The sequence below is a fragment of the Neodiprion virginianus genome, chromosome 5 (assembly GCF_021901495.1).
Source record: "Neodiprion virginianus isolate iyNeoVirg1 chromosome 5, iyNeoVirg1.1, whole genome shotgun sequence".
Classification (NCBI taxonomy): Eukaryota; Metazoa; Arthropoda; class Insecta; order Hymenoptera; family Diprionidae; genus Neodiprion; species Neodiprion virginianus.
Genome location: NC_060881.1, coordinates 35,346,090 through 35,358,217, shown reverse-complemented (window position 1 = coordinate 35,358,217; position 12,128 = coordinate 35,346,090). Strand labels below are relative to the sequence as shown.

The 12,128-nt window shown below is 40.5% G+C and overlaps 1 protein-coding gene across 2 annotated transcripts in view; it reads right to left on the bottom strand.

The window, feature by feature from the left end:
- Positions 1-12,128, bottom strand: part of LOC124304643 (metabotropic glutamate receptor 7-like) — an 83,093-nt gene that overhangs the window by 8,962 nt on the left and 62,003 nt on the right. For both annotated transcript variants that reach the window (XM_046763137.1, XM_046763136.1), the window contains exons 7-8: positions 8,941-9,095; positions 3,447-3,698 (exon numbers count right to left, since the gene is read on the bottom strand). In XM_046763137.1, coding sequence (XP_046619093.1) covers positions 3,447-3,698; positions 8,941-9,095 — 407 coding nt within the window. The remainder of the gene's footprint in view (positions 1-3,446; positions 3,699-8,940; positions 9,096-12,128) is intronic.

The following is a 12,128-nucleotide window of genomic DNA, read 5'->3' as shown; positions in this document are numbered from 1 at the left end:
AGTAGAGCCACGTTCGCTTCTGGCACGCTGGCGCTGCGTCTATTATAACTACGTGTATAAAGAAAATTCGAATCGTCCGAAACACACGTTGGTTATATTAAGTGTATCAAGTGATTCATTTTTATTTGCTAAAAGTTCACGATCTCTCGACATTTATAATTGAGGGTAACGACCTGTTGTGAGCTCATCACCAAAATGACTTCAAACAATTCGCGACGCCTCCTCTGTGATTTCGTTTTGTCGGCTTCTCTCGCTACCTCCTTGTCAGCTGAGATTTTAAATTACGTAAACCAAGATTTATTCGATGCCAGGTGGGTTGGTGGATGGGGTCCGGTCCGTCGTAATTACAGAGGGGGACGACTGCGTTTTATGATTATAATAACTAAAGTAATAACGGCAGTAGGATTTTTCTAAAACAGGTGCCGCGTTTTCTCTTTTCGTGGAATTCACCCCGTAGTAAAAGCTCTCGGCGTAATAATAATAAAACCTCGACTTCTTTGCACGAAATTGGGTTGGTAGTGATGCGGAGGGTTGGGGGGGGGGGGGGGGGGGGGGGGGTGGATATCACCCGGAAGAGAACTCACGGCTAAAAGAATGACAAAAAGACAGAACGTAAAGGGAGGAGAAAGAGAGAAAAAGTGACAGGAAGCATTGAAAAACCAGGAGTGAAACGGTAAGCCCAAAAAGCTTCATGTAAATATTATGTCTGGTACTTCTTACAATTAACTGAAATCAGAGTGACTTGAGGTGCGCAGCTAGCTTCATACTCCGTTTAATGCCTATTTTGTCTTATTTCTTTTCTCTTGTGTGTATAAATGTAATTGCGCCGAGATAGCTCTATTATTGGGGAATCTTGTTTACTAGTGGGTTTGTATAAATAAATAAATTGATAAGGCGATTTTTCGAGTCCAGTGATGTTCGTTCGACTCATTGTCATATAAATTTGCCGAAACAGAAACAAACGGAGTCGGGATAATCACTTGCACAGTCGGCAAGGTCGGTATTAGTCTGATTCAATTGAAAAACATTTTATCCAGGTGATTGATTTCTTTCTTATCAAGATTAAATGGTACGTTGGATAAAACTGTTCCCTGCATATCCGGTTGTTTTTACAAGATGGAATGTGACGGAATACCTACACTTTATTATAGCATCTTACAAAAAAAAATTTAACGGTTCAGCCGTAACTGTGAGTCTCATACATTTTCAGTAGTTAGGGTGATCGACTTGAATTAAGATTAGATTAGAATGGACCATTACTTTTACCCCTGTGCAATGCAACCAATGGAAGAAAATTAACAACTAAAGAAAGAAAATAGAAAATAGAAAAAAAGATTATCTCTTAAAATTGATTACTGTGCCCTCAATTGGACTGATTCCATACCTATACTCTTAGAGTTGTTAAATCAGCCAGCGAACGCTGCTGAGCTATAATAAATATACCTAAGTACCTGAGTAAAGTACAATGAAAAAAATTATTATCATTCATAGACAAAGACGTGAAAAGAGAACAATCTTTTCCTGACCGTTCAGGTGATTATCGAGAGCATTACCGTTCCTTAATTCATTTGCTGTATTGTTCGATAAATTTGTTCTGCTCCCTAAATATTTTATTTCCATTATTCAACTCCACAGCCTATTTATTCTCATTATTTTTTCGCCTCCAGTTAGTCTTGGGGGAAATCGAATCGGGGTACACCACGGTCGTATACACAGGTCCGGAAACTCTCGTGGTGTGGGTGGGTCTCTTATTGAAGCTCAAGTTTCAAAAATTCGCCGCTAAAGTTAGAGCGCTGCAATCTCGTAGTAGTCGAACGTAAATAAACCCTGGTAACCTAAGAGCACGCTCATCTGATTGCTAGTCATTATAATTTATTGTCTTGAACATCACAGCGGTCAAAGATGCCGTGGAGTTGCTTTGTGCAAAATTGCACAGTAAATCGACCTGCCTTTGTTGAAATATGTTTCGCAATTTTGTTTGTTTTCCACGTTTCGATAGTAAAATGTGAAACTGATTTCAGAGACAAGTACTGAACCTCGATCGATAACATGTGTTTTGAATTTCAAGGTTATATTTAATTTATACTTATTCAAGGTTAGAATTTCAAGGTTAGATTTAATTTTTACTTATTTTATTCTATCCAAGTAACATATTCACTTACTGAATTTATTAATGGACAAAATTGGGGCACTGGTATACATTGAACAAATCTAAAAGAAGTAGGTTAGGTGCCACCTTCTACGAGATTGCAGCGCCTCGGCGGTAACGGTAGGTTTCCGAAATACACCCCGCCTCACTAAGAGACCCACCCCCACCACGGGAGTTTCCGGACCTGTGTATACGACTAATGCGACCGAGGGGTACACATGCGATGATTGATTTTGAAACGAAAGCGATGTCTAGGGTACTGATCTAGGTTGGTGTATTGCAGTACAAGCCAATAGTGCATCTACTTACCGGCTGTTACCGGGGCGTACGGCGATATCAATCTGAATTAGTGGCTACCCTGAAAACCACTTCAGCTTCAGATTCAATCTCCGTATGTGTACATCAACCTTTCAGTCAAATGAATTTTCCATAGAGCGCATACGAATACGATTAATTAATCCCCCGAGGACAGAAATTCTCTCGCGCGATATGGTCGCGTGCGAATACGGAAAGGAGAGCACAATCGAGCTATCAAGTGTCGTATTGTACGAATGGAGGTGTAGGTTCCAATTATTTATTCCAATTAAGTGAGAGCTAATTCAGTGAAGAGAAAATTCTCTGTACCGCTTTCACAAAAATGTTTGCCTAGAAAAATTGTCCAGTCCATAGGAAGCGATTCGTAAGTTAATTGTAAGAACGTCGCGGGAAATGACGCATCACTTTATGGACCAAAACTCGCAATTGCCGCCACCCGCGTTACAGTCGAGGAATCATTCTTGACTTTCATGACGGAGGTTTCACCGTATCACGTTTTATTTCGCACGACCTCGCATATGCCTACAAGGTAACATATGTATGTAGGAATCTTCCCGGCGGTGTATGACATTTTTATAACAATAACAAACTCTGTTGAAGCAAGAGTCACAAGAGGTTCGCTTCCATCTTAGCTGGGGAATGTAAACCGTGTATAATATTGTCGCGTGACTTTGCCGAATCCCAGCAGGATTCACCTCGGGAGCCTCGAGCATCGAAAAATTCATTTTAAATCCGGTCTGCAGGAGCGTTCCCAAATATTACATTATCAACCGATACAAGATTGATCGAATTCCCCTTGCAGTCTGAGATGATTGGCTCTACGATTTTCGCGAGCGACGTTGTTATCGGACCCGGCACGATACCTGAAGGGGAAGTGAGAAAAATAAATCTTAAACATTTCTTTCGACGAATTCAAAACAAGGGAGAATTGCTTCTGTACACAGATGTTGAGATAATTGTTATAGCGATGCTTCCGACTTACCGACGAAAGGTACGAGCCCTTCTTGCTCGTAGTCGATCAGCTCCTCGTCGCCTGTGCACCTCTTAGATCCGGGGGGAATCGTGGGTCCGAAGCTACACTTGTGATGCTGGGACCAGAATTCTCGGTACCAAACATTACGGCAGTTGATCACTCTCCCCGGTAAGACTGGATGTGGTAGGTTTCTCTCCGATTGCTTGGAACAATCATCCTCGCCTATTCGCGGCCTCAGGCTTCTGTAGTATCTGTCAAAACCTGTGACAAGAGACGTCAAGTAATACACTTATACTGATTCCCATCCACCCCACAGCGATCGTTAGGCAGGGCGTATACTGGTTGGTTTGTATGGAACCGATAACGAATAGCCAGTGAATTAAGTTTTCAACCAGACCGACGCTACGTCAGGTTCGGGAACATCTTGTTTTGGTTCACCCGACGTTTCCAACTTTCAAAATTCTTGTATTCAGCGATCTTGAGCAACTGCAGTGCACGAAATATGTGTCTATGCGGAGAGGTTTTCTCCAAAGAAGCCGCTTGAACTAGCTTAATTTTGATTCGCCGAAGTCCATGCTCGCAGTCCGGTTGACAAGTACACTGAGAAAAATTTCATTTGTCATAGTAACTAGAAAAATTCAGTGAAACAGGTATCGTTAAAAGAACTGTTGAAATTACGAAAAACCAGTTACATGTAACCATTTTGCGCTATTGTCGATCCTTTTTTGGTAATTGCAACGAAAAATCAGTTTGTTCGGTTTACTCTACTTGTTTTAGTTAAATAAGACTTTAACGTTAATTTATTGTTGCACGAGCATGAAATTTTCGTATCAGTTATAAGAAAATATAGTAAGAACGATCGTAATGAGAAAGAACAGTAACGGATACTAGACTTTGTGGTAAAGGCTAAAAAACTAATTTTCATTTCGTACCTAGAACTATATTTTGCGATTGTGGTGAAAAATGACAATAGTTATGGACTGAGCGTAACCGGAACTCAAAATTTCTCTCAGTGTGACAGTTAACCATAACCTCTTGCCTATCAAAAAGGGTCGGCTCACGCTGCAGTCACGATCATCTACATACGCATTCCCCCACAAAACCATGATATCTCCAATGAAGACCTATGTGGGTATCTAGTAGAACTCTAAATATAATAGATTTCTAATATTTATAAGATCTCATAAGATTGAAGTGCAGATGAATAATAGATAGACAGGACGACCATTGGAGGTTCAAATTCCTTCTCCACAAAATCCATAAGACCTCTAATGGAGATGTGTGTGGATATCTAGTAGAGTTGTACTAGATGTATAACAAGTGGATATTTGAATCTCTTATGAAGCTCTAATGTACTTCATTTCGGTTGAAACGGACGTTTTACAGAAGCATTGTATATCCATTATGGATGTCCGTGGTACGTCCATAACAGGTAAATGTTCGGTGCGGGTATTACGTATATTCCGTTGACACTGCTTGACGAAATAAGTTGGATGAATAACCAGCGTGCAGACGAACAATTTTTTACCGGGTATTGGTCCATGAAAATGATCTACCACATAAAACTCTGACGAATTATATCGACACCAACAGCTAAATTCCACGGCTATCAACGTTGAAATTATCCCGAGCGTGATGGTCAATGTAGCGCAAAGATGTAGGAACCAGTTTGTCCCTTGGAGCTTAATATTAACAACGTTACAGCGGGCTCTGAGAGAGTGCTCTAGAAGCGTACGAAGTAAGCTGTAATTTGTGTCATATTATCAGTAAGGAGAATTTATTTTAAAACATTCGAGTGAAGAGGCGCTTTGGGTCCTGATCCCTCTCCCTGGATTCCGAGCTAAGGCAAATGAAATCGGACTAGCGGCTGGCAATTCATTGCGTAAAAGCCAAAGCACGGTTTTCCGCTCCTCTTCTGCCAGCTAAAAGGGGCATGTGGTGTGTACGGGGGTCACGTCAGGTGGCCACCTTGCTTAAGTGGTAAGCTCCCTCATTCCCTCGCATCTCTGCATCGCGAAGTAGCCAACGTCGTTTTTTCCAACTACAGTCATCCCCTGACGTAGGTAAAAAAAGACCCCCGAACCTGTTGTTGTATAAAATATTTGGCAAGCCAGGGTCTAACAAGGAAGGTATCCCAGTTCGATCTCTCCGATTTTATTTCTTTTGTGATATGATTTCAAATATGGTCTAACAAGGAGGGTATCCCGGGTCCATCTCGCCGATTTCATTTCTTTTGGTTTAATGGCAGATAAAAAAAAAATAAAAAAAAATAAATAAACATTATACGTATCGCTTAGTTTTTAGTCTACTATAACATAATGCAAAAGAAATCAAATTGGAGAGTTCGACTTGGGATACCTTGTGAGAATTACTCCAAGTGACTGAGCTTTTTATTTATACAATGCACGGATAAAACCAGTTGACGGATCGCGTCAAGTTTGCCGAAATACCGCCTCCGTGCATCTTATAACCTACCACCATAGCTCCATTTTCAACAATGAGCGAGATATTATTAGACTATTTCTCACGGCGAAGATAAAATCTGGCGCCAACTCCCACGTCCTGCACGGTTGCGTCCGAAGGCCGGATGAAATTTATTATCTCTGTATAGAGTTGCAACGGGGCTCGTAAATTTCTAACTTTTCATGCAAAAAACACCTCGAACACTTCACATCCGCGTAAACGCGTCGAGTGCAAACGAACAACTGATGCGTGTTCGTTGAATATCAAGGAATGTTCGGGTTCGTTGAGCTTCTTTTACGGTTTTACTTTTCCCCGAGGGCTGAAAGGAGCCTAGGTTTGTAGGTCGCCATCTCTCCGCGTGGTTGAATAAATCACTCGCCCTCCCTCCCTGCTATCGGCTCCGCTATTGTCGTTCCTAGATTTATGAACTTTCCAGCGTGAAAGGAAAATTGAGCTTTCACTGACACCTTATGAAATTAGCTCACCGTTCACCAGCTACTTCTCGATCTCGTACCTTCACCCTTCGGTTTACCTGCCCTAATTCCCTTCTGTTTACCCAATCAACATTTCTATTTCACGCTCGCCAAGATGTTTTCTTTTGTAATTTTTCTTTTCACGAATCACGAATGCTGAAACTTAACTTCTGCTCATTTTGTTTCATTACTTCAATGAAGGTTATATTTAAGAGTCCCGCCATCGTATATAGTTTCATTTGATTTCTCGATAGGCGTATGTATCAGATCCGATCAACGTATTCCCGTTATGGGACCGATAATTGAGTACAACGATACTGTTGAGCGTATACATTTTTTCTTCACCATCTTAGTCGTACTTCGAGAAACTGTACAATAAACGAATAAATTTGATGTTATATGAAACCCCGAAGGTTCTCTGCGTTAATTCTGCACCCCAAGTCCTCCACGTTGTTCGGTTACGCCAATCCGTCTAGAACTCGAGGTTCGTATTTCCGTATGTGTACATCGGATTTGAGTTGGATTTACCGCGCGTGAATCTAGAACCACCGGCTTAGAATAACCGCAAATAACGCTTCCGTTCTCGGCATGAGTATCCATAATACCTACACGGCGTATCCATAATACCCGTAAAGGGCAGGCACCTACCCGGCTTTTGTGGACCGCACATCGACTCCCATCTCTGCATGAGTTCATCCTTTTTCTACCATCCCCTGATCCCGATAGTGTGTGAGGAGGATATTATCCTCTCTGTATCCGTGAGGACTTGTGCATCCAGAGGCACACGTGCGGGTTTTCGCAGACTCGCCTCGCTCCGATAAATTATACTCAGATGCTTTATATATTATACACTTATGTATATATGTATGTGGAAGGACGGCGGAGTGAAGTGAATTTTTTCAAAACATTTCCCTAATCACCGCGTGCGAGAGTAAAATTTTTCTCCCCAATTTTCCATTTCACTTTAGCCTATAGAGCCTAGCGATAGCAGATATAAACAAAGTTTCTTCGGGTCGATGTTTTTGTAACGAACCAGTTATGCATGCACGTATCACAGTTGTAATGTCGATGAAAATAGCAATCATAATAAATAATAACAAGAGATTCGAGTTAATTGTAAAATGGATAGAATCGGTAGAGTTTAAGGTGTTATGGGACTTTTTTTCAACCAAAAGTGAGTCTTGGTGAGAATATTGAACAGTTAGCGATGAGATAAAATCTGAAAAGGAATGAATCATAACAAAGTTGATAGGATAGTTCGTTTTGAATAATAATAATGCCAAAAAGTTGTTAGTAAATTGTTTAAACAAAAATTTGTATAATAAATCTCTAGTGAAATGTTTTGTATTTCATTAAAATGGATTCAAACTGAAAGCAGATCCCAATCAGTTTGAATTATGTTTTTTGCAACTAAAGCACGGAGTTGTGGCTAATAGATGCTGGGAAACAATTGCAATTGAAAACAATAATGGCTATAATATTTTAATATGTAATACCGAAAGATCCCAAGTGCAGCTTGATAAAACGATCGGAATATAAACATACGATACCTATGCGACAAGTTGTACCCAAGGCAGGTATTCTGGAAGCATATTATAGCAGTAAATCTATCGCGAATCAGTTGGCATCGTATCAATGCAAATGGGCTTTTGTGCGTTATCGACGAGTTTCCAATGAAGTGCACCGCAGCCACCAGGCGACGATCTTTTTTTTAACGTTTATGCACGATTCAACCATTTCTACGTTCGCCCCCTTCTGAATATTAATTTTTATCAACCGCATGATTATACACTTGGACGAAATTCTGGATTTGCTTCAAACAAAATGAAATAATTTGAATATGAACCTATTGAATAATTTACTTGATGTGAGCGAGAATATTTCAATTCATTCGATCGAAATCTGTTTCAACCCAATAAATTTTCATTTCAAGTAATGAAATTTTCTAATCGGTTCGCATCGACAGAGATTTTATTTCTGGGTGTCGAGCATAATTGAGTTCCTGAAGTTAATTATCTTAGAGACGCTCTTATAAGCAAACATATACTTGATGTAACTATTGTCGTGATGAATGCAGCGCAGCATTATTAGGGTCATGTAGTACTCCTACTTTTACCGACCGAGAAATCTCACCCTTTTCCTTCCTATATTGAATAAACAAACTAACGAAAAGGATTTCAATTTCGACGGTGCATCGCTCTTCCTTCGGGGAGTTCGGGAAAGTTACTCATATCTCGAAAATCGTCAAAAAAAAAGTGTCGTTCTTTGACATGTGTTATTATTACCACATTTCCCGCATTTCTGCAGGGACCAAAAAGTGTATAGCTGAGATACTTTCCGCCATTCCGAAAATAATGAGGAGCAAAATGAGCCATCGTGAAAGTGTTCTCCTATTATAATATTCAGGTCGCCAGACGAGAACTAGGAATTACAATAATTTCGTAAATAAAAGATGCTCTCACGGGCGCACGGCCGAGCGTTTGAACGGTTTGCTCGGTTGGTAATGGTAGGAGTACTACATCACCTTAAGATATCGGTTCTAGCATACAGCATCGTTTATTGAATACCTTCCAGGGAGTTTCGGCGGGGTAGAATAGTGATGGCTCCTTCAGCTGCGAATTCTTGATCCCTGACGGGGTAAACCTTCGCTCCCCAGGAGTCACTGCCGATCCAGAGGAAGTGACCAGTGCGGTTGGCCCTGACCGTTGCTTGGAGAAGTTTCCTGGAATAAGTAGACCATTTGGCGTGAATGCATTGATTGTGAAAGAAAAACATGACGTTGTTTCCTTTGTTGTTCGCGAATCGGTGTCCGCGGAAATTCTATGCTTCTTCCAAAGAACTAATGGACTGTATACACGTGCAGTTGGAACGTTGTAATAGCAAACGGAACGCTCAAATCTGACGCATCACGACCCAATTCCGACGATCCTGACTTTCGGAATGCTTCTTGACTTGCTTTGAATAAAATCAACGTCAACGTCTGACGCTGTATTGGAAATGGAGTGACGGTATTTCGTGGGTATGGAGGGTTACGAAAATTCACCGGGGCGTGACTAATAGCAAGAGTTCAAAAGGCCCGAAAGTGTATTTCCGAACACAAAATTGACTCCGGCGTTGCTACTTTCCTCTCACGTTTGCTCTCAAGGTATATAACTCAAAACACGAAGAATATACAAAATTACCCATAACGCTGTTGAAATCACTCAATTACGAAATTTCTTATAACAGTATAACATATCCATGGTATTTCCTTTCACCGATCGAGAATAAGTGAAAACACGATGTCAAGTTGTAACAGCCAATGTTTGCAGAGCATCGATCATTTTACCTCGTCTTTTGATCGCATCGAGTTTGAAAAGAGATTGAAAAAAGTTGAGCATCTTTCTACAAGCGCGAAGGAACGCTATCAGTTTCTCGCTGCCTGTGCTGACTTCGCAGTAAAATTTTCGGATGCGAGGGAGGCGGAAGAATTGATCCAGAGCTAGCGGGGCGAAGAAAAATTCTGGCCAAGTCTCATATTTTTCTCCTTTTTTTTCTCTTCTCTTATCCCATCCCGCGGACTCTTGCGAATAACAGCATCAAATGAAGAGCTTCGATTTCATTTGCATAACGTCCCGGATTACGGTCAGTCCGCGTATCATCATCGGAGAAAAAAACTGGTAAGAGAATTTCACATAGCGTGTAATATCTGCTCCAATGAAAACATGTCAGAATACATTCCGATAGACGTCTCTTCGTTTCTGTCACGGGTTTCAGCCATCGATTATCAGTTCAATTTTATAGGGTTCAGGCTGAATTCACTAAATTATAGTTTCAAAACTGAGGTCAAAGTTTGTGTGTCAACTCCGATATCGGACTTCAAATTCCAATTTAATTTTACATCAAAAGAATTACGAGTCAGAACGTCGAGGTTCAAGCTCATCGTTTTTCACTCTATTGTGAGAACTTTCACGAGACCGAAGCACTTTACCTTGACTATCAGTGGTAATATTGTTGTTGGAGTACCTAAAGAAAAGTCCAATTACTTTATTTCGAAAGCTATATGTTCCACTAGGTTGAAAAAAATACAATGAAACACTTGTAAAATCTGCAATTTCATACCGCGTATCACGTTGTAATTATGGTATGCCCGTACCGACTGTATTGCTAACGAAATCCCCCTATCGATAAGAAGAGCGTGGTAATTTCAAGTTTCGCAAGGCCATGTCAGTTATCGATCGATACGAATCGAGAATGTGGGAGGAGGGATGCGGCTCTGGTGTAGGTAGGTACTTTACCTTTGTGTACCCTGAGAATCCTGTCGAGGCTGTACGTTGTCTGAAATTACCTGGATATAGACGCGTGGTTCCGCGTTAAACGACGGCTTTGGCAAGAAGGGCAGAGACCCTTCCTTCATCGCCTCGATCCTTGCCCCATTCCTTCCGAACGATTCGGTATTATTTCGCTTGCAACCAAGTCTTCATCGAACAAAATTAGGTGATGGTGGCAAGCTGAGTTTGTCTAATAAACGAGATTGGTTAAGCTTATTGATACCGGAAGAATGGTGGCGGTCAATTTTTCTCTTCGGTCACGGAATCGATAGATTGCTTGACGATCTCTAGTTTTCGAGGCAACAACAACAGTAGGTCTCCGACCAAAAAACTGCACAGGTTTTTTATACTGTTTATTACAGATTTTCACTCACTGAAACCGGGAAAAATACTCAAAAAGTTCCATCACGTCAGGTGTTTTCCTGAACTCGTGTTTGTAGTTTCGTTTAAAGTGAAGCTCCCGTTTCATTCGGAATCTGGTGTGCTATTCTTGATTCTAAAAATCCTATGGAAAACTGATGTCTTACTTACTTTTAATATGTATTAGAGTGAGGCTCAAGAAAGCTGAAGCGTCTTCGGAGGTGTATCAAAGAGAAGAAGAAAGGGTTCCATTGGTGAAAAGAATGAACACGGAACATTAAGTAAATTTCACGAAGAAATTGGTTGTTCAATTCGAAAGAAATATTTTTTAGTTCATTGTAATAAAATGGTGGTTTTTTCATTATTGTTACGCGTTTGTTATACAAACATCTTGTATTTTGCAAGAATACTGTATGTGATGGAGGGAAATGGAAGTCATTTTTGGATTCGGCACGATATTTACCAAAAATATCTCATGCAGTTGAAATAAAATATTTTTTTGCAGACCCGTGCGATCGGTACTACACGACTCTTCTCTAACAAGAAGACTTTACATGTATTCGATTCACCTTTTACGATATTTCAATTACTGAACGCTTATTTGCGAAGGGCAAAGTTTGTGTAGAATTAACGTCCACTAAATTGCAGTTACTGTAAATTAGTTGTCATTGCAGTTATTGGTGACGTTGTGGTTGAAATACCACTAATTTTTCATAGCTTCTGTCCTCCTTCTCTCTTCCTTACCATGCAAACATCCTTCGAACGGACGTACGTCGTACATTCTGAGCGGCAATCATAACGAGCGAGAATAACAACAAGAAAGAATCTCTTTAATGTGAAATGGGTTATCGTGTTTCGATAGCGGGTTGATAATGGAAAATTGGCTTGGTTTGCACAAGAAAGACATAAAGTGCAGTAAGGCAGACAAGGCTAAGTCTTCTGTAATATAAAAGAAGAAATCCAATATCACTTTCGCGCTAAATTGCGTAATAGGTTTCGCCCGAGATATTTCAACGAATATTGTAGGTACATACTCACATTTATATTATAGTTGCTGTAGGTACTTGACACGTTATATAACATGG